The sequence below is a fragment of the Mus caroli genome, chromosome 5, assembly GCF_900094665.2.
Source record: "Mus caroli chromosome 5, CAROLI_EIJ_v1.1, whole genome shotgun sequence".
In the NCBI taxonomy this organism is placed as follows: Eukaryota; Metazoa; Chordata; class Mammalia; order Rodentia; family Muridae; genus Mus; species Mus caroli.
Genome location: NC_034574.1, coordinates 25273128 through 25295542, shown reverse-complemented (window position 1 = coordinate 25295542; position 22415 = coordinate 25273128). Strand labels below are relative to the sequence as shown.

Below are 22415 nucleotides of genomic sequence, written 5' to 3'. Positions count from 1 at the left end.
GGGGACAGAGATTCCAGTGAGGCAGGAAAGAAGAGGGGACAATGAAAGGAGGGAGGGCTGTCCTTCTGAGCCCTGGACATCTGTGGGGCACCCTGTGTGCAATGTCCTCAAGATGTTTCAAGGGACAAAAAACATCAACAGGGAGAATTGTGGCCTGTGGCCTGTCCAGCTGCTGGTGAGCAAGCCTGGCTGTCCTGGGCCCTTCAGCCTGTGTGTCTCCAACAGTACACGCTCATAGCAATACAAAGGCCCACTGCCTGGGCCTTTATCCTGCCTGCTGGCTCCCACCACACCCTCACTCTTACCAGAGAGGCTGAAACTGGATTCATGAAGGTCCCGCATGCCCCCGTGCCGGGTGACTGGCCGTGTGGGCGTGTCTGCCAATGGTGTTCCCATCTCTTTTTTCCCAGGGTGGACAACAATGGCGACATCCCCTAGGTAGGGAGTGCGGTCCACTCCCCTCACTTTTAAGGTCTAGTGAAGAGAAAAGACAGACACATCAGAGCCAAGTGCACACACAGCTGCAGCATCCTTCGCCGACAGCTGCCACTCTGCACAGGACCCGAGACACACGGGTGACAGGCTTCTTGCTTCCATAGTCTAAGCACTGAAGAATGCCATTCTTGCTTCTACATGAAATGAGCATGTGCATGCATGTGTAAGTGCCTGTGTGCAGGAAGTGCCTTGGTCTCTGCCCTTCACATGGGTAGAATCCTTCCTGGGGAATTTGGCAGGGTAACGGTTGGAGATCTTATCCCTGGTGAGCATTCTGACACATACAATGGTGTCCTGACAATTGCCAAGGTCCCAATGGGCCAGACCTTTTCCTGTGGTCTGACAACCCAGCAAAACCCTACCCTAGATAGACTTTGTTTGGACATGGGCCACTGCTGGAAGCAGTACTAGAGGGCTAGGAGTTATACTGCACACACAAGATAGCCAAGGTTCCAATCTCTGTCACTTAGAGCTGTCCTGGTCTAGGTCAGTTATGGCGATTCGCTATATTAAAAGTGCTACTGTGAGGGGGAGAAAGCATGTTGGAGCATGTGCAGGAGGCTGAGGGAGCAGCAGCAGCAGCAGCAGCAGCTATATGAGCACTGTATCCTTTGGGATGGAACCTCAATTACAATGTTACACACTGTCTGCCCACAGTCTTTTTGAGAGAAACAACAGGCACAGGAGATTTCTGAAGGCTCCCTTGGCATTAGCAAGACAGGAAAGGAACTGAGCAATCAACTTGTGTATCAGGAGGACCTCACTGGTCAAAGATACATTTGCCAGGTTCCATATCTGCTTGCACACTTACATTTTATCTATTGAGACCGTCAGAGAGAGGCCCGAAGTTTGGTTCCTACTACCCATGTGAGGTGGCTAACAGTTGCCTGTAACTCTAGCTCCAGGGGCATCTGAAACTTCTGGTCTCCATTGGCACCCTTACTCTCTCTCTCTCTCTCTCTCTCTCACACACACACACACACACACACACACACACCATCATCATCATCATCATTATCACCATCACCTCCACCACCATCATTATAACAAGTGTACGCAAAATCACAAGTGGAAACTAGCATTTTCCAATTCCACCTTCCCTACTGTCCCTGTTGCATACTCTTCTGGCTAGAAGGTGACAGATAGCATCCAGAGGATCCCTGTGTTACGGCTTGAATCTGAAATGTCTCCCCACAGGCTCACATTCTAAATGTTTAGTCCCTGGCTGAGGCCCTGGAATCTTTAGGAGATGGGTCACGGCTGGCCTTTGAAGGTTATTAAACTGGCCTCTCACTTTGGCTTCTTCCCCATCTGCTGTGTGTGACAGTCATTCCACACATCCCTCTCATTATGAGCTACACCCAGTCACTTTAAAGTTTCTGAAACTTTTCCCCTTCTGAGGTATCCTGGTCAATTGATGCAAAAATAACATCAATCTATCTATCTATCTATCTATCTATCTATCTATCTATCTATCTATCTATCTATCTATCTATCCACACACACATATACACACACATATATATAACAAAATATAACATCAATATATATATAACAAAATATACAAGATGACAATGTCTGAGAGTTAAAGGGGGGAGTGAAGATGCCCCCAATATGGGCCTTGACCTCTTCCCACACATCTTCCTTCCTGCCCTTCTTACCTTCTCTCTCTGTACCAGCTTCTTATAGACAATGTCTGGGAAAGACCGCAGGGGACAGAACTTGCCAGTGCCCTCTGCACACATGAAGACGCCGTTCTCATACACGACTCGTCCCCGGCTGATGGTGACCAGCGGTACACCGTGGCAGCGCATGTTCTCATACAGATTGAAGTCTCCACCCTGCACCTGGGTGCTGGCTGAGATGGTCCTGGTGGGAATGAGGGTGGAACAAGAGCTTCTTATAGCACACCTAAAGACAGCACATCGTGACAGAGAGATGCCGCCCAACAGGAAGGAATGGTACCCAGAACTGTCTGATATGGGCTCAATTCATCCCCTCAAAATCCTTGTTTTGGAATCTTTACCCCGAACATCTCAGCATCTCAAATACGAGGCCACGGTTGGACATAGAGCCTTTAGAGAATTAATGCAAATGGAGGCTATGTAAGTGTATATTTCCCCCATCTAACTGGTGTCCTTAGAAGAAGGGATGAGACACTGGACATGGGCACATGTAGGGATGGACAGACACATGAGCATGAGAGGAACATGGTCATCTGCATACCGCCACTGCCACCGCCACCACCACCTTTCTCTAAACTTGAAATGCTGCAAAGATTACTCGCCTTTGCAGTTCTGAAAATACAAGTTTTTCAAAACCCTAACCCCCTAATCCCAGGAGACTAGCGGCGAGCTTTACTTTGTGGCTTCCGGGTCCCACACCACCACATCAGCGTCAGCTCCGGGGATGATACGGCCCTTGCGAGGATACAGGTTGAGGATCTTGGCTGCGTTAGAACTGGTGACGGCCACGAAACGGTTCTCATCCATCTTTCCTCCAACCTGGAATGTGGCAGAAGTTCCAGATCAGCCTGGTTCTGAGGGTGTGGCTGCCCCAGACACTTGCTACCCAGCTGTGGTCATTTATCTCAGAGGGTCGCATCTGTGGTCTTATGGGGGAGCAGTGCTACATGCACTATCTCCCGTAGTCGACTGGTGGGGCTTGGCAATCTGCTTGCTCCTTTCTTCCCCAGCCACCCAGCCACCCAGCCACCCTGGTGACTTGTGCCAAAGGCTGCCTGCCTGGGCAAATGCACTTCCTAAGAGCAGCTCCACTTGTGTGTCCACTTGGGATGACGAAGAGGCTTCCCTTCATGTGCAAGAGTGTACATCCCCTCTTGTTCGTTGGATTTCTTCTAAGACCCCCACAGCATGCCTGAGACCACAGAGAACTGAGACCTATACATAGTAGGCTTGTTCCCTATACACGCACACTTAGAACTAAGTGAACTCCCACAGCAGGAGGCTAAGGACAAGTGATACAATAGAATAACTTAACACTACATTGTAACAAAATGTAATACTTACAGTATAAGGCATGGGAGTTCATGCCTGTAACCTTAGCTCTGGGGAAGCTGAGGTAGGACTGATGAGTTTAAGGCCTGGGTTACATGGTGAGTTTGAGGCTAGCCCAGGGTGCGAAACCCATCTTAGAAAAACAAACAACTTCCCCAAATGTATGAATGATATTTAGAGTTTTCCATTTAATATTTTGTGGACTGTGGACCACCTGAAACGGTGGATAGATGGAAGACACTACTGTATATCCTGTGTTCTGAAAGAGCTAGCTACCTGTACTGCGCTGGGCAGCTGTGTGCCTTTCTCCAGGGACATGTCCTAAGCTACCTCCTGGCCTCTCTCTGAGCTGGTGGCTTAGTTTTCAGTACTTCCAGTCTCTTTGCTCTTGTACCGAGTGTAGAGTGTATTCCATGATAGATCAAGACCAAAACAAAACAACAAAACTAACCAAACAAAACCCCCTACTCTTCATGGGCAGAACAGGTGATATTCAAATGAAATCCCCACCCCTATCTTTTTTGAAATTCAATTAGGCAAAATATACCCAGCATATTATATTCATATCCCTTGACCCAAAAATCCCCTTCTAGAAATCTGTTCTAAGGAAGTAATTAGAAATGGTGACATCCTTAAGCAAGGACTTGTTCATAGCATCATCTGAAGTGTGAAAACTGGAAATAGCCGAGAGTTTCAAAGGAGTAACTAAATACAGCTTTTCCACTGGAGGGAACATTACGTAGCAATTAAAAGAAGACATCTGAGACTAGGGACGTAGGCAGAGGCGGAGCTCCAGCCTAGCATGGATTAAGGCTGGGCTAGATCACAAGTACCCAAAACTGTGTTTTAAAAAGATCACCGCTTCTTAGTGCTTTAAGAAGACACTCATGACTTAAAATATGAAGAAAAAAAAGATGAATCCAGTCACTAAATAATGTATGTTAGCCAAACACAGTGACTCACACCTAAAATCCTGGCCCTTGGGAGGATGAAGCAGGAAGACCACTGAACATTCAAGGACTAACCATGCCATCGTGCACTGAACTAGGAAGACATATGCTGAAATGCTGAATTTCTAGGAATCAAATTGTAAGGATTTTTTTCGTATGCTTTTCTGAACTTTTAACATTACAGTAACAGGTAATGTTACGGGGTAAGCCTTTCTCCCCATGTATGTGTGAGGTGACGCTGTGTTAGCTAAGGGTGACCTCTGATACTACTGACCTCTTGCCTAAAAGAGGAGCTGTGATGTGCCTGGATCAGCTCTCCTGCAGTGGCTGCAAGGGGTTTTCTTGTTAGACTGGATCATAAGAGGTTGGAAGACTGAGTATGTGTGTGTGTGTGTGTGTATAATGTGATATATATATATATATATATATATATATATATATAATATGATATATATACACAACACACACACACATACATATATATACACAACATGCATGCATATATATATACACACAACACACATACATATACATATATATGTACACACACAATACCCATACATATACATATATCTACACAACACACACATATACACACAACACACATACATGTATACATATATACACACACTGCTACCAGAAAGTGTGGCTCAGATTTAGGATGGACCTTTCAATCACAAAGTATCCAGAGTTAAGATGAGCCTTCTAACCTAACATGTATGAAGCATGTATGTGTGTGTGTGTGTGTATGACATGAAAGAAGGAAGCTTTTGCTGTCTGCCTGCTTGTCCTCGCTTTCCCTGGCAAGTTCATATACACTGCTGCTGAGGTGTTCCTTCACTGATATTAAAGCCTATTTCTTTGGGATTCCAACATAAAACTAAAGATCAGCTGAGACAGCCACCCTCACGGACTGAACAACTATTGGATTCTCTGACTTTGCTTTGGGAGAGGCAGAGATTGTCAGATCAGCTTGTCCGCCACTCTTAGAGATGCCCATTCTCCATGTCCATTCTATCAGTCCTGTTCCTCCAGAGAATCCTGCTACACCTCGTAAGCATGGACTTTGCTGAGATCTTCTGCATGGGCAAGGCTGCAGACCTACCACGCCCCTCTCCCAGACGACGCTCATTCGATCCTGTACACCGCTCACACCGTGGGGGATCTTAGTGAAGTCTTCCTTGCCCATGGCTTTCTGCTTTGTGGTGAATGGCCGGTGATCGGATGCCACAATGTTCAGAGTGTCACTGGGGAGAGAGAAATGACCAGTGAGGGGACAGGAAGGGAAGGGCAAGTGGTGGAGGAAGCCTGGACTCCGGGATGTAGAGAATCCAGTTCCAACTTGGTTCTGCTGCTTATTTGCTGGGCCACCTCTATGGTTTGTTGCTTTTGTTTAAATGAACAATGTACAGCATTGGCATATGTGCTGAGTGGGGTTCCCAGAGACTCTGGAAAATGCTCAAGCTGGTGATTTCTCCGATACAGGTAGAGGACAACTTGCCCATCACTGAGGGTTTTGCTGGGCTGAGATGGTAGAGGTGGTCTTAATGTCAAGGGCACACATGCCATCTTGTTTGTACTAGCTTCCTTGTCCCACACTGTCCCAGCAGGAAGTACATAGTAGGTGTTTGACAAAGAATTTCCAAGTTCAATGCTAAACTTGCTAAGTGACTTGGAGCCACAACACTCAAGAGAAAGATTACCAAGATTTAACAGTCACTGTCTGGAAGCTGAGGGGATTGTCACCAGTTAGCACCCAAGCCAAGGTCTTCAGAGGGTTAAGGGCTACAAACTCAACCAGGACCTCAGACAGATACAGAAGCAGGGAAGGGCAGCCAAAGAGGCACACTGTGGTCTGCTGTCTGCCAAACATGGAGGCAGAATGACTACCCACAGTCAGAGATTTCTGTACCAGAAGCCACAGTGATGAGAATGCTTACATCACTAGGGCAAAGCAAGCCTAAGAGGGACCTGGCTGCAGCAAGGAGATCATGTGGAACCAGGAACACTGCTGGAACTGGCCACTGGGGGTCCTGAGGGTTTTGTGTCCCTTGTAGATAAGCACATGGGCTAACTGGCCTGCCCACTCAGAAGGGGCCCTGGGATCAGAACAGCACATGTGGTGTGAACAGATTTTGAAGCTCCTGAACAGTTTTCAGTCAAGCTACGCAGAAGACTCTTTCCTGGGACCTGGAGGCCCATCACTTAAAGTGTTCTTGCCAAAGACTGATGTCCCCAGCAAATCCATGGCGTGATGACTCAGCTCTTGTGGTGGCAAGGCTGACCTTGCCCTGGACTGTAGAGACAGGAAGAGACATCCACAGAACAGAAGTGTTCTGTGTCTCCCCTAAGGCTCTCCACGCTCTCTGGACCTGCAGAAGCCATGAGAAATGATGGAATCTCAGGGTTTATTCTCTTCTTAGAGACCCCAGGTGCAGTTCAGACTAAAGGAGATTCCAATACAGGATAATGGGCTGCAGGCCAGAGACCCTGAGCCCTGGGCTCAACCTCCACCTTCAAATGAGCACCACACTGCTTCAGAAGCAGGTGCCACTAGTCTGGTGGGAACAAATGGTAGTGAATTCTTTATTATTCATCTATTTATTTGTATATGTGTGTGTCATGCATGCACATATGTGCATGTACCATGGAGATCGGAGGACAACTTTCAGGAGTCAGTTCTTCCTTCCAACATGTGGATTATGAGGATCAAACTTAGGTTGTCAGGTTTGGGGACAATTGTCTTTTACCTACTGAGCCATCTCACCTGCCCAGGAAACCAGATTATAAAATAAGGGACAAATATGAATTGTACTTTTTATTCACGCTTAACCAAAGGAATTATACCAGAATGTAAATGATGGGTGAGCCACCCAGATTCTCTTTTTTATTATCATTTTTATACCTATTTAAAGATTAGTTTTCTTTTTATGTGCATCGGTGTTTTGCCTGCATGTGTGTCTGTGTGAGGTGTCAGATCTGGGAGTTACAGACAGTTGTGAGCTGCTGTGCCGTGCTGGAAATTGAACCTTGGTCCTCTGGAAGAGCAGCCAGTGGTCTTAACTGCTTAGCCATCTTTCCAGACCCTCGGATTCTCTTTGAAGAAAAAGGTGACTGATGTTTTTTCCAGTCGGTATTCTGCATCACATAAATTATACCAATCACATGTTATAGGAGAAATTTATAGTAATCATAAATTCCTATAAATAGTTAAATTGTGCCCCAAATCCTGTAAAATAGCACATATTTACAATGTTCATTAATTAAAAAGGAACTAAGACAATCTCTCTACCATATTAAATCATAATTCTTACATGAGAATTTATTTAAATAATTAAAGTAGAAAACCAGGCTATATATAAGGACTTAAATTATTCAATGAATAACGAAAGCTTCCTTTTCCTATTTGTGTGTTTTTGTTCCTTTGGTAAATTAGCTTGTGACAAGTATAGTGTTTCAAAAGAGTCTCTGAATTTGATCAAGCCTTTCTCATGGTATTGTAAAAACATGCATGTCTGGGTGTTGTGCATGTTTGCGTGTATGTGGGTATACATGCATGCATGTGGAGGCCCAGAGCTGCCATCGAGAGCCTTTCTCAATCTCTCCTCTTTTTTTATGGGGTCACTTGGGCACCGAGATTCAATTAGCATTTCCCTAGGAAGCTTTGGGTTGAGAGAAGAGACAGAAGAATGGGACAAAAGCAAAAATGTGTCTCTGCTAAGCGACTTCACACAGATCTGACAACTTACCAGACTGTCTTTTAAGGAGAGCCTGGAGCTAGGCAGTGATGGGTTAGGGATGGGCAAGACCACGCCTTGACCAGTATAGCTTAGTTATGTGTGCCTCTTACCTCCCAGAAACCTAAACTTTGGGTCAGGACCCAAGGACAGACTTGTCTTCCAGGGGTTAATACAGAGGTGCTTTTGTATACTGTCCCCACAGGTTTTCCCTACGTCCAAATTCCGTGTGAGACACGGGTGGTCCAAAGGGATGGTCAAGCCCTGTGGCTTCCTGTGGGCTGGGGCACTGTGGGAAGTGGCCTGGTGTAAGCGCGGCCTCACCGGTCCTTGCTGGTGCAGACAGCTGAGTAAGAACATGCTGGGGTGTGGAGAAGATGCTCCCACCTTTCTTTCTCCTCCATCTGCCCCAACATGAGCAGAGAGAGCTAGGGATGTGGACAAGGAGCTGACTCTAAACCAAACAGGACTTTAAACGTCAAAGAGAAGAGACGGTAACGTCTCTCCCCAGGATGTCCCTAGCAGAAGATAAAGAGGTTTCAAGCTGTCATGGAAACAAAAGGAACTTTTCCATGAATGTGCCTTGCCCAATCAGAATGCTCCTTGGTCTGTTTTGTCCAGGTGGAGGCTGAGCATTAGACATAGAAGGGATTGAGAATGGAGCTCAGAAGCGGTGTAACAAGAAAGAAGATGGGAAAGGGGACAGAAAGAAGGAAGGAAAGCACAGAAGGAGGAAGCAACACACAGGATAGAGAAACTGAGGCAACACTGGGGAGAGGTGAAGGTGAGCACCGCTAATCTCCACGCCAACTAGACTGAATTAGGAACTGCCAGGGCATGAGTAGGGTACACCTCTGTGTGTGTCTGTGAGGGCTTTTCTAGAAAGGACCGAGGGAGGAAGAATACGGGCGGGTGGTGCCATCCAGGGGCTGAGGGCCTGGACTGAATCCAGAGGAAAGCAAAGCAGGCGACTGCCAGGGTTCTGCTCGCTGTCTCCTCCTGCACTGAGAGATGAAGTCCTAGCTGCCTGCTGCCAAGCCTTCATGGAGGACTAAATCTCTGGAAAGGGGCTAAAATAAAACCTTCCTCTCTTAAAAGCTGCTCCCTTGGGTATTTTGTCACAGTAACAAAGTAACTAATGCAGTCTGGAAGAAAGAGGACCACCCATATTGAAAGATGAGTCCTATCCCAGGGCTCCCCACAGGACTTCAGGGTAAGGAGCCAGTGGCCTCTGCAATGCTGGCCAGTGCTCTCACTCCAAATCAATTTGTCAGAGAAGCCAGCAGTAGCAAGTGACTTCTGGAGAAGGAGGTTCAAGCAAAATCACCCACGTGGGCCAACAGAACCAAACCCAGGTCAGGTTTGGCTTCTAGAACTAGAGGATGTCATGTTAAAAACCTCTAGGGTCTGTGCAGAGTGCTGTCCAGCTCAAACACCTTACTTGGCCAGCAGGCTCATGAGGTAGGTGGAAGTGTTGGTGTCCAGTCTCAGAGGAGGCACCGTGACATAGGCGGCTGCATGCGACCAGTCCTGATGGTAGTAGTGCAAGCCCGTGAGCGTGGCGTGTGCGTTGGTGGTCTCGGCTAGCACCACCTTCCCTGGAAGAAGAGTCAAAAGCATAACATGGAAGTCCCTGGTCTATGACATGATTGGGCTGTGACAAAGTTAAAGGAGCTGAGTAAACGGGAAAGGCTTGTCCCAGCTCCCTTGGGCATGTAAAAGCCCTGAGCCTTTCCCATCCTGTTGACCCTGGGCAAAGGACAATGGTTCTGAGACTAGGGGCGGTAGAAGGGAATTCTGGGACTTCTAATGTGGTAATGGGCAGCTGTGGTAGTTAAGGCAGGGTAATGATAAAGCAGGCATGAGGTGCCAGGCCTAGGGGGCAGCCCAGCCTGTTCTCTGGGCAGGCAGGTGAATTGACAGCTTGCAAGCTTCTGGGGTGAAATCCAAAGCAGATTCAGAGAGTAGGAAGTCGGAAGAGGGGTTCATCCAGCAAGCTGGGCCAACAATCTGGCTGAGACCCCTCAAGGTACCTCAGATGTCAAAATGTTAGGAAGGCTGAGGCACGCATGCTGGCTAACACTCCCAAGGTTCCACCCTGGATTCTTTTCTCTGATTACCAGACCCTTCCCAGCACCCTAGGCTTTAGCACTACCAGGGCATCTGCACTCAGAGTCACAAGTGCTCCTCTGGCGTCAGATGCAGGCAGGGTTCAAGGTGGGGAAGGGAAGTCGGGCTCACACAGTTATTTCAAGTTTGTCTTCCTCCACCACCACCCTGCCCCCCACATGCCCACTGGAACCAGTTTAGCATTTTGTTAGTTGCCAAGGTAACTGTTAGTTCAACATAACAGACCAAAAAGCCACCACTTACGACTTAGATCATTTTACCTGACCTAGTCAAAGTAATAGACATTTCTGGAAAGCTGCTATGCGTGACGAAGAGGACTGGGTCTCTCCTACTGAGCCAGGCTAGAGCAGGGCACCCCGAGGCAGACAAGGAAATCCGAGGCCATCTGTGGTTTCAGCAGCCCAGCCTGGCATAGCTGATGGACTCTAACTCGTCTCCAATCCCAAGCACCACGCGTGCCTAAGGCTAGGTTGGACTCACCTTGCATCTTAGCAGCTGCAATGACATCACCAGCTGAGATACTAGACACATTGACCAGGTAGATGGGACAGTGAGTCTAAAGGCAAGAGACAGCAGGAAGTAGCAATAACCCCCATAAAGCTGCCGTGCACCCAACCACCCCTTTATCAGGCCAGCGCCAACACATATCCCTGTGTGCTGCTCCATACCCAGTACATGATAGTTTACACTTGGGATGTAGGGCTGTGGTCTGAGGACACAACAGGATGCAGAACTGTGCAGAGCAAGGCAGAAGCAGATGGAAGCCAGCATTGGGGTTCACCAGCAACCCAGGAGGTGACCTCAGGTTGCAGCTAATGAGTGTAAATCTCAGATTTTCTCTGATCTCACGGGCTTTTATTTTTCTTGTTTTATTTTATTTTTTTGTTCATAAGCATGATGACCCAGAAACAGTCACATATGACATTCTGTACCTGACATCTTGATGCCTATGGTCTGAAGGTCACCTTATCCATAGACAGAATATACATACCCAGGAGAAAAGCCAGGCTCGGGGGTCCAGACTAGACAAAAACTGTCATATGATCAGCTAGTGTGTAGAACTGGGCAAATGTAGTTCACAGCCTAACTAATTTGGGCACATTTGAGCCAAGAAGCAAGGAGCTGAAGGCTGGTCAGACTCTTCCTTGTTATGGACTGGGTGACCATCAGGAAGTATGTGGTATAACTATGGAACAATGTCCAGACATTTAAGAAGCTAACAGGCCGAGTTGATTAATCCTAGGGTTGGTTGATATCCAGCCTCCCTGTCTTCCATATTCCTAAACCATTAACTGTGTTTACATCCTTCAGGGCAGTCAAGGTCATTTCAATCAAGGTCATTTCAGAGGGGAAGGTCCCATGCAAGATCCCTCATTAGAATTGTAGGGTTGGGGGAAAGCAGACATACTCTCAGTACAGATTGCTGGGCCCTATCCCAGTTTTTGATTTTGTGGGTGAACCTGAGAGCTCACTTTTCTGAGACTGTAACTTTGACACATAACATTGATATGGTCAACCAAGAACCAATGCCATTGGGAATCTGTCCTTCAGTGACATCTGCTGGGAAGGATGGCCTCTCCGAGGCACACAGCACTCTCCCTTGCTTTGGTCCCTCTGAGCCCCAGCACCTGTCCAGGGCAGAGCGGTGTGATCCTATCTCTGTGATTTCAGATAATGAAGTATCGGATCAGAGGGGCTGTGATTTGCAGGCCGGGGAAAGCATGTAGTTATTAGGTAAAGAACAAGGCTCTGATTTCTGGCACCCTCTCTTGCTGGTTCCAGACACGCTCTGCCAGTGCTTTGTTAATGGCTTTACCTGAACAGAACCAGAGAAAGAAGCTTGAAAACAAAGGCCCAGCGGCAGGCATGTTAACTATAAGTAAGCCATTTACACTCTCGGCTTCAGCGGCTTCATTGATATAAAGGGGTGGGAGAGAGAACTGGGGTGGGCAGGATGCACACCACATCTCTGGGACTAACTTGTCCATTTGGCTAGGGTGCTGAGAGCCACCTATGGCACTGGCCTCTAGACAAGAACCATGGCCCTGGGCTGGTGAGATGGCTCAGTGGTTAAGAGCACTGACTGCTTTTCCAGAGGTCCTGAGTTCAATTCCCAGCAACTACATGGTGGCTCACAACCATCTGTAATGGGATATGATGACCTCTTCTGGTGTGTCTGAAGAGAGTAATGGTGTACTCACATAAGAACCATGGCCCCAGGAGGATGGCAGCTGCTTACCCGGTTTGCAATGGTGATGACACGGTGAGTGGCTTCTGCTTCCAGCTGTTAAAAACAAAGAAGGAAACACTGGTACCATCTCCTCCAAGCGGCTGAACCTGCCTGAGGGCTCTCTGTACAGCTGGGGCAGCTGACACAGCAGAGGGGCTGGCTGTGGATAGGAGCAAGACCCTGGCAGGGGCCCCAGCCAGCAGGGTTTCCACTGAAGGAGAATCCCAGGAGACAGGCTACTGGGTACATTCTTAGTGGATGATCAGCAGGGCTTAGAAAGGGAAGAGGGAGGGTCTAGGAGGAGAGGTGGGAGGGGAAGTAAATAAACAAATTAATGAAGAAAAAAAGGTGTTTTCTGGGCAAGCCTGGTGACCTGAGCTGGTTGCTTGGCACTGACAGAGTTGTCCTCTGTCACAAGTGTGCTATAGCACTCCCCCCCCAACACACACACACACACACACACACACACACACACACACACGTTTTAAGGCAATGGAAGGATAGTAAACAACTTAAGAGTCTCGCTTCTCCCTGTCAGCTAGTGTCTTCTCCCAGTAGCAATCACAGAAATGCTCTAAATAGATCAAGCTGGAGCTTAGCCCAGAGCAGCGTTCCTGTGCCCTAGCGTTCCTGACACCAGAGTCTATGTATTCTCTGCGGTTGGGACTGTTTGTACACGGAAGGATGTTTGCAGTGTCCCCTACCCCCCACCTTTATCCATCAGATTTCAGCGTCAGTCTGCCCACTTTTCCTGCTGAGACAGATAGAACCATCTCTAGACACTGTTGAATGTTTTCTGGAGGGTCAGTCTGCCCTGGCACTGACCCAGGTCCCTGCTTTTAAGCAGCAGATGCTGATGGCAGCAATCATCACTGTTATCACCCATCCTCTCTTACCTGACACAGACAGCTATGGCCCAGTCTGAGTCAGCCCTTTGTCAACCTTGCTGTCACAGAACCACCTTGTGAATCAAGTGCTCTGAGTCTCCAGGAACCTAGGCAGCAGGCCTTACATTCCCAACACAGCTGAGGATGACCTTGAACTTCGTGATCTCTTGCCTCTCAAGTGCTAGAATTGCAGGGGTATACCCCATTTCAGTTTTAGGCAGCGTTGGGATACCAGGACTTCACATGAGCCAGGCAAACATCTACCAATGGAGCTTCATTCCCAGCCTTGGTGCAGATTTCTCTACTGATTCTGAGGTGCTCAAGCAGGAGCTGCATTTAAGTCAGCAACCGACAGGGACAGGATGAGGGTGGGAAGCAGCCAGGCCAAATGGCTCCTGGGTGATGGTAGGGCCATCACTGGGTTCTTCCAATGTGTGTAGACCACACTGGCTCTCCTGGAGATCTAACTACCTCCATACTGTAATTGATTGATTGAGATAGGCTCTTTATGTAACCCAGGCTGGCCTGGACCCTGAGCCCTTTCTGCCTCAACTTCGTGAGAGCTGGGAATACAGGTTCTACATCACCCTCCACTGCTCTGTGTTCTAGGCTTTGGAGAAAGGGGAGGCTGCTTCTGCTGTAAATGGTGAGAATGTCTGAACAAGGTTCTAGAGTAAGAAGGCATTCTCTATCTACCGTGATTCTGCCAGAGCAGACTCTCAGCGGTAGATCACTGGGTATCCAAGTTAGTGCCCTATGAAAATGCACTCAGGGGTACAAGAAGAGGACAAGAGGCTTTCCCTTCCCCTTGGTGAGACGTATGAACGACAGGGTGCGGACAGGCACATGCTCATTGCTGGTGGGAAGGGTTCAAATTCTCCCTCAGTTAGAATCTAGTGTCCAGAATGCAGAGTCCCGACTTTGAGCTTAATTTTCTTCTAACACTAAAGGCTCTAATGTCCGTCTCTCTTGTGTCCACATTCAATTCTGCATGAAGTGACCCCTGAAATGGTCTCTCCAATGCCTTGAAATTAGAATTCAGTGGAGCATGGCAGGGTTTACCGTGTCCTTCCAAGGAAAGCCAAGGTGGCCTCAGCATAAAGAAAGCCATTTGGGGGCGGGGGTGGGGGAGGCTTCCAGAATGGAATCTCACCTATGGGGTAACAGAGTTTTACTTTCTTTTACTTATTTTCTGAGAGAGTGTCTCATGTAGCCCAGGCTGGCCCCAAACTCGCCATGTAACATATTTTTGACATCTCTTCTAAAAGATTCCATGACTGTTAACAGTTTGAATAAGTAATGTTTCCCATAGTCTCATGGTACTACTAATTCTTGGTCTCTACATAGTGGTGGGATTTCTGGAAATAAGAGGCAAGGTTGAGCTGGAGGAAGAAGGTCACTGGGGGTGGGGGTGGGGGTGGGGCGGTGTCTTCCCTTGGTAGTTCTCTGGCCACTTCCTGTTTAACTCTTTGTTTACTGATTGATCATCGGGTGATCAGTCCTCCTTTGCCACAGTTCCTGTCACTATGAGATTCTGCCCAATGTGAACGTCCACTAAATTGGTTGAAACTATAGGTATGAGCAATGATAAGCAACAACAACAATAATAATAATTTTTTTCCCTCTTAGCCTTATTTTCAGTGACAGAAAGCTAACAAATACAGGAAGTCTACTTGAGCGTAAAGAAGCTGACGGTGGACACAGGAAGTTTCTCCTACCTCCTCTGGATGGCTGATCTCGATTCCTTCTGGGCCTGTGATACCCAAGTCTAGAGCCTCCTTAGCACCCTGGATAACAGTGGGGGAAAGACAACAGAATTACAGAGGTACAAGAAACTCCCCAACCTCAGGGCCAGTCAAGGGTGCTCCTAAGCCTCTTTCTGCAATGTACATTTTCCAAAGGAGGAGCTGGGGCCTCATGTAGGAAACATCTGATTCTCTTCTCATTTCTTAAGGACTGTGCGATATCTCTTATTCTTAAAATACAGTCCAGTCATCAAGCAATAGCCAGCAGGCACCAAAGACAAACACCACTAGTCAGTTTATTAAAAGTTATAGCTGATTCTCTGGAAAGCTCAACAGATATCTGGTATCAGCGACTCCTAGGACTAGCTTCCACCCAAGACAATCAAGGGGTCCATCCTTTGTACCAGAGAACAGATGTTTATGGCATAACAGTTCTGACAGAGAGGCGGGGAAATGGAGCACTGCTGTTTATTTTGCATGGTTCTTTTCAAAAAATATTCTCAAGAGATGTTCTAAATTATTTTGCTATAATAGAATTTATCATAATATTCACAATTATCATCTAAGACTTAGGAACCTCTTGAAAAAAAAATATATATATAAAGTTTGTATTTCAGACCAAGATTTGGTACCCCAGATGTCCACACCTCACAGCGTTTTGTTTTACTACTTGGTTTAAGTGACCCTTGAAGTGACCCTTGAAGGACAGTGATAGGCAGTATCCATTGGCTCTACCCCCACACAACGACCCCAGTTGCAGACTTGCCTCAGCCACGAGCTCCCCATTTTCAGCGTGGACCCGGGGGATCGCCCCGATGTCCCTGCAGGCATGAAACACTTGGTACAGCTCACTGTCTCGAAGCATGTACAAGTCCTTGTAGGTCATGAACATCTGGAAGGAGTTCACCCCCTTCTCCCGCACCAGTGTCTCCATTTCTGCTTTCACCTGGAGAACAAAATGCAAAGTCAGTGTCCAGTAAAACAAGCAGGTGCTGGCCCAGTGGAGAGATGGGGCAGGCTGTGACCAACTGTGTCTCGGGTCTCAGGTTGGTGCTGTGAATTCCCAGTACACACAGGCCACAGCTCTCTGCCTGAGCTGACCATTCAGCAGTACTGCCCACTAGATGTTCCTGGTACCTCATCGGGATATCCTGAGCACCGCAGTGCTCCCGAGTCTGGCCCAAGGCCTTGGACTCTGTTGCAATTGATGCTTACTGTGTATGCTGAGAAATGGGCTCTTAGGTGGGATAGGTCTGCCCACCATCTTCAGGGACTCCTAAATGTTTTGTTTGAGACCTGGGGAAGCTGGAGTGGTGATGGGTGAGGGTTCCTGCATACAAAACAGCTTCAGGCCCCAGCCAGCTCAGTCACACACCTGTTTGGACACCAGCCCTCTGGTGCCTTCTTGATGTGTGGGGGGGTCCCATCAGTACTGTTACCTTGGGTGCCCACCAGGTGATCCCCACATGGAGGGCATAGTCACAGCAGACCTTGGGGTCAGCTAGAGCCCTGCACTTCTCATAGGCTTCCACGAGGGAGGTCTCCTTGTCTGGCAGGACGTGACCGATGATCATGGTGGTGCCTCCAACGAGGGCCGCCTGAAGGAAGAGGGAGGGAAGGTGGTCTTGTCACAGCCCTGCCTGCACTTAAGTCGCCATCATGATGATGCACAGTGTTCAGGTGCACCCAGAACAACCATGGATGATCAAACCCAGTAAGGCCTGCCCAGGGGAGGGTCAGAGCTGTGACATGATCTTCTTTAGAACTCTGGGTTCAACAAATAAACCTGCTTCTTCCTCATGTGGGGTTCTAGCTTGGGTCTTTGGAAAAAGCACTTAGCATATTGGGGAGCCCAAGCATGGCTATTACCTTCCCAGTGAGATCTCCCTCTAAGTGATTTTTGGCTAACTCCAGTATATAGACAACAAAATCAAAGGCCCAAGGATTTGTTTGTATATACCTGTTACAGTGGGAAGCCTAATCAAGTGTTCACATGGAAAATATGGTGAGCTAGCTACAGACATGCAGTAAAGCACTGCGTGCTTTAATAGGGAATTTTAAAGATGTTGTTCTCTCACTTGTTTTTGTTTGTGTATTTACCCAGACAGGGTTTCTCTGTGTAGCCCTGGCAGTCCTGGAACTTACTCTGTAGACCAAGCTAGTCTCAAACTCACAGAGATCCACCTGCCTCTGCCTGATGAGGGCTGGGGTTAAAGGCGTGCGCCACCACTGACCAGCTTTTCTGTCACTTCTTATGAAGCAGTTTTACTTAACTTGGGAATAATAATAAATGGGTTGGGCTGGGCAGTGGTGGCGCACGCCTTTAATCCCAGCACTCGGGAGGCAGAGGCAGGTGGATTTCTGAGTTTGAGGCCAGCCTGGTCTACAGAGTGAGTTCCAGGACAGCCAGGACTACACAGAGAAACCCTGTCTCAAACAAAACAAAACAAAACAAAACAAAATAATAATAATAAAAAAATAATAATAAGTCGGTCAAATTCACAAAGTAAAGTACTGTTTTGGTGTGAGAGTTGTCCAAAAAAAATTCACCCGCATCTTCCATATCAGCCCCTTTGTCCTCATGTCCCCTCCCTGAGTTCATGAGCATAATTTGTCTTATCTGGGATAGAGCACTTTTAGATGCATGACTGAATTCACAGGCTCCCCAAGATATTACTTTAAAAAGGTTTTTCTCCCCATCTTGTGTATATTTGTGCATGTGTATATGTGTTTGCATGTATGTAAAGTGTGTGTGTGTGTGTGTGTGTGTGTGTGTGTGTGTGTGCATGCACAGGGATATGCATGTGGAGGAAGCTCAAGGTGGATGTTGGGAATTATTCTCAATTGCTCTTCCATCTTAACACTAAGCAAGGTGTCTCGATCAAACCGAGAGCTCACTGATATAGTCAGTCTGCATAGCCTGCTTGCTCTGGGGTCTCCTGACTCTGTCTCTCCAGGCTGGGTTCTGGGAGTCAAATTCGATTTATTTGAACAGGTAACTTTTGTGATCGTCCAAAGTGACATTACCCAAAGGTCAGGTCAATGTGCTGTTCCCAAATAAAACCGGGTTGTTAAGATTAAAATAACCGAGAGAGGGGTCTTCACGTGTGGGATAGCTTCACATGTGTTGGAAGAGAGAGCCAAGTATCACTAAGAATGGTAAAGTAGCCTTCTGATTAATTATCCTGATTTGGGGTTGGAGAGATGGCTCAGAGATTAAGAGCACTGACTACTCTTCCAGAGGTCCTGAGTTCGATTCCCAGCACCCACATGGTGGCTCATAACCATCTGTAATGGGATCTGATTCCCTCGCCTTGTGTGTCTGAAGACAGCTACAATGTACCCATATAAATAAAATAAATATCCTGATTCATTCTGCTTTCCACTGGAGGAAAAAAGCCCGATGAAGCCGTCTTCTCCATAAAGTCAAATTCCCTAATCACAAACCAGAGACACTCCTGGAGACTAAGGCCGCGAAAATGAGTCAAGCAGCCAAACCACAATTAAGAAGGAAAAAAATCTCAGAGCCCGGATGGCCTGGCTTCTTGCATTGCTTAAATGCAGCCAACAGAGGGCGGTAGCTCCGTGTAATACATGTAGGCGTGTGGGTGGGGCTGGAGCTGGGGCTGCGCAGATTGTAGTTTACTAGCTGGCTTCTGTTCCCGGTTCCGCTGGAGCCTGCGAGGCTGATTCATCCTTACAGCAGGTGGATGTGCTCTGTTTTGCCCTGTCCGCGTGCACATGGGGGAGTCTGATTTACTAGCAGTGCATAGCCTAAACTGTTCAGTTCTTTGGCTCTCAGTTGCTGTTCTTTGTGCCTCTCAGCACAGCGGCAGCTGTCGGTAGAAAAGAGGGGACCCGTGGAGACTCTAATGATAAAGGACCTGGAACTATTTTTAACGCCCAGTACCCCAAGGCAAGGGTAGAAAAGACAATTCATTTAACAATTTGGAGTATTAATCTCCAAATACTCGCCAGTACAGATCGAGCTAATAAATCGTTATCTTCCCCTGAAACGGAGCTACAGTGCAGAGAAACTGGCTTCCCCTGGAGCCCGCCCTACCCCTACTTCCACCCTGGATGCATGCTGAGCACACAGATCCAAACTCTGTCCACTGCTACAAAATGCCTTGGACCTAGTGTGTGCACATTTGTGTTTGGATCACTAAGAAGAGAGGTCCAGCCTTGTGTGGATCCTGGAAGGGCTCCTGGCTTTTAGGCAGGGAATTCCAGAGACCAACAGTGGTCTGGGTATAGGTTAGGGGACTCGAGGCTGACACAGCTTCTGAGACTGGTGGGGAATCAGTACAGGCTATCAGAAGCGCCAAGCAGCATCCTCTGGAGCCTAGCCATAGGAACTGAAGAGTTCTGGAAAGCATGCTGAGCAGCGGTCTTGAATTCCCCATCTTACTGGCTGTTACCCAGGAGCAGCCACAAGCCCCCTCTGCAGCTATACATGCAGCCCCACACATGTGCATCTGTACCTGTAGAGCCACAGCTGTGGAGCTCAGAAGAGCACACATTACTATTAATACCACTGCGACTCTGGGCCTCCAAACCAGAGTTCATAGGCTCAGCAAATCCTCCTCCCACCAGCTGCCGGCTCTGTGAACACGAGAACATCACAGACGTGACAGATCTTCTTATCGTCACCCCACAGGAAAGCCTTGCACAGGTCAGCAGCAGAGCAATGCACTGTCCTGTCTTGTCCCTGATGTTTAAGGAGGACGTGTTTAAGGATGAGTGGCTGTGGGCCTGCCACACGTCGTGACTACTTAGACCACCACCTTTTACTTAGGTGAGCTGACGGTAGTAGCACACAACACAGTGCTCTAGGAGGCTGTTTTAGGGCTTCTATGGCTGGGATGAAACACAGGAGCAAAGGTGGCCGGAGGAGGGAAGGCTTCCACATCAGTCCATCCTCAAACAAAGGAAGTAGGGGCAGGAATTCCATACAGGCCACTCTGGCTCCTCATGGCTTGCTCAACCTGCTTCTAATACACCCTCAAGACTACCTGCCCAGGGGAAACACCACCCACAGTGGCATGGGCCCCCCACATCCAACCAGTAATCAAGAAAATGCCCCACAGGCTTGCCCACTGGCCAGTCTGGCAGGACATTTCCCAAAGGAGTCTAGCTTATTTATGTCAAGTAAAAAAGACACTAGCCAGCCCAGGGGCTAAGTCGAACGTAACAGGGCAACGCTGCCGTGACTGAAGAACAGATTCAGCGAGTTCCTAAGACACTTGGAGCTCTGTTAAATCACACACAAGCAACACAGGAGGAAGAATGCCAAGTACGTGATTGACGGCTGTTTTGAAGTGACTGGTCCTGAGTTGTTTTCTTATTTTCTAAAATTTATTATATTAATTAATTAGTATACTAATTTTACAACATACGCTGAAAGCAATGTCATTTTTATACTATGCACTACACAAATAAGCCTGGAAAAAAGCTAAAACTAAATTTAGTTAGCTATATTTCCACGTGTAAAAGATGTTACAGTTATAGATTTCAGATGCAGAGTAAAGGCACAGAAGATTTAAAAAAAAAAAAAAAGCTCATGCGACCTGCCGCACACACTTATCAGATATTAATTTTTACTTTTTTGGTTCAGATATTTTAAACTTTTTGTTTTTATTAAAATACTGTTTTGTGGGGCTAGAGAGATGTCTCAGTGGTTAAGAGCACTGACTGCTCTTCCAGAGGTCCTGGGTTCAATTCCCAGCATCCACTGGCAGCTCACAACTATCTAGTAATTCCAAGACCCAACACCCTCACCCGGACATACATGCAGGCAAAACATCAATGCACGTAACATAAAGAAAAATACTGTTTTGTGGGGGGGCTGTCTGAGAGGCTGAATCCAGGGGCTCATATGTTAAATCCTTGCTTTACCACTGAGATACGCCCCCAGATGAGGTTTTTTTCTTTGCATATTTAGGTATGTATATGTATGTCTGCATGTTCAGACATGTGCGTTTTCATATGTGTGCCTTCCTGTTCATCTGTATGTATTCTCATGTGTTTTTCTGCATGTTCTGATGTATATTTGCATATATGTGGCTGCATGTGGAAGCCACAGGCTCACATCAGTTAAGTCTCTTCCTTAATTGCTCCCCATGGTATTTCCTGAGGCAGTCTCTAGCTGAGCTGGGGGCTCACTGATTGACTAGTCGACCTAACCAGCTTGCCCCAGGGTTTCTTGTCACTGCATTTCTCAAATGCTGAGAATGTGGGAGAGCTGACACACCCATCTGGCTTTCCTGTGGTTTGGGGGAGCTGAGCTCCAAGCCTCGCACTGGCAAGTGACTTGGTTGGTGAGTGTCTCTCCAGCCTGAGGTACTTTCTAAATGAAATATTAACTCTGGCATGCCCCATGTTACTCCCTCCCTTCCCTGCTCTGAGGCTGACATACTGCTCTGTTTATCTAGTGAATTTTAAAACGGTACATGACACTATCAAGCTGTCCGTAGTCTTTGGCTACAATAACTGCTTCACCTCACGCCTGAACATCCTCATGCATGTATGAACAGAGCCCACGCTCAGTGCACACTGGCAGGAAGAAGAAGTGCAGCGTCATGGAGCCTGCTCATGCAGACCTCCAACAACAACCCCAGGCCTGATCAGGAAAGAGCTGAACCCACCAGGACCTCATTGAACTTGGTGGCTGACCAAAATTATCCATCTAGCAATCCAAACCTTGTCTTCTTTTACACACACAAACACACACACACACACACACACACACACACACACTTGCACATGCAGAAGCTCTTGTAGAAGCATGCTCCCCCCCCAAACTCCCAAACAGGACCTGGATTTCACTTCTCTATCAATTAACGTGGACACAAAACCACGTATCTAACCAGTAGTCACAATACATCACTGTGCACATCTGGCTGGGCTTGAAACATTAATTTTACTACTTCAATAAGGCTACTGATATTTTGTTTTTGACATGTATGACATACTGTTGGGCTGATCTGGATTTTATGTGATGCCCAGGAATGCCGCCCTTATTAAAAACACCATTCATGGGGCTGGAGAGATGGCTCAGCGGGTAAGAGCACTGACTGCTCTTCCAGAGGTCCTGAGTTCAAATCCCAGCAACCACATGGTGGCTCACAACCATCTGCAATGAGATCTGATGCCCTCTTCTGGTGTGTCTGAAGACAGCTACAGTGTACTCATATACATAAAATAAATAAATAAATCTAAAAA

The 22415-nt window shown here is 47.4% G+C and overlaps 1 protein-coding gene across 1 annotated transcript in view; it reads right to left on the bottom strand.

Annotated features, from left to right (window-relative positions):
* Dpysl5 (dihydropyrimidinase like 5) overlaps nucleotides 1-22415 on the bottom strand; it is an 84522-nt gene that overhangs the window by 5041 nt on the left and 57066 nt on the right. The window contains exons 3-12 of the mRNA XM_021163502.1: nucleotides 16631-16789; nucleotides 15958-16137; nucleotides 15165-15233; nucleotides 12569-12613; nucleotides 10810-10885; nucleotides 9641-9797; nucleotides 5568-5709; nucleotides 2857-2999; nucleotides 2157-2364; nucleotides 306-474 (exon numbers count right to left, since the gene is read on the bottom strand). Of these exons, the coding sequence (XP_021019161.1) occupies nucleotides 306-474; nucleotides 2157-2364; nucleotides 2857-2999; nucleotides 5568-5709; nucleotides 9641-9797; nucleotides 10810-10885; nucleotides 12569-12613; nucleotides 15165-15233; nucleotides 15958-16137; nucleotides 16631-16789 (1348 nt within the window). The remainder of the gene's footprint in view (nucleotides 1-305; nucleotides 475-2156; nucleotides 2365-2856; nucleotides 3000-5567; nucleotides 5710-9640; nucleotides 9798-10809; nucleotides 10886-12568; nucleotides 12614-15164; nucleotides 15234-15957; nucleotides 16138-16630; nucleotides 16790-22415) is intronic.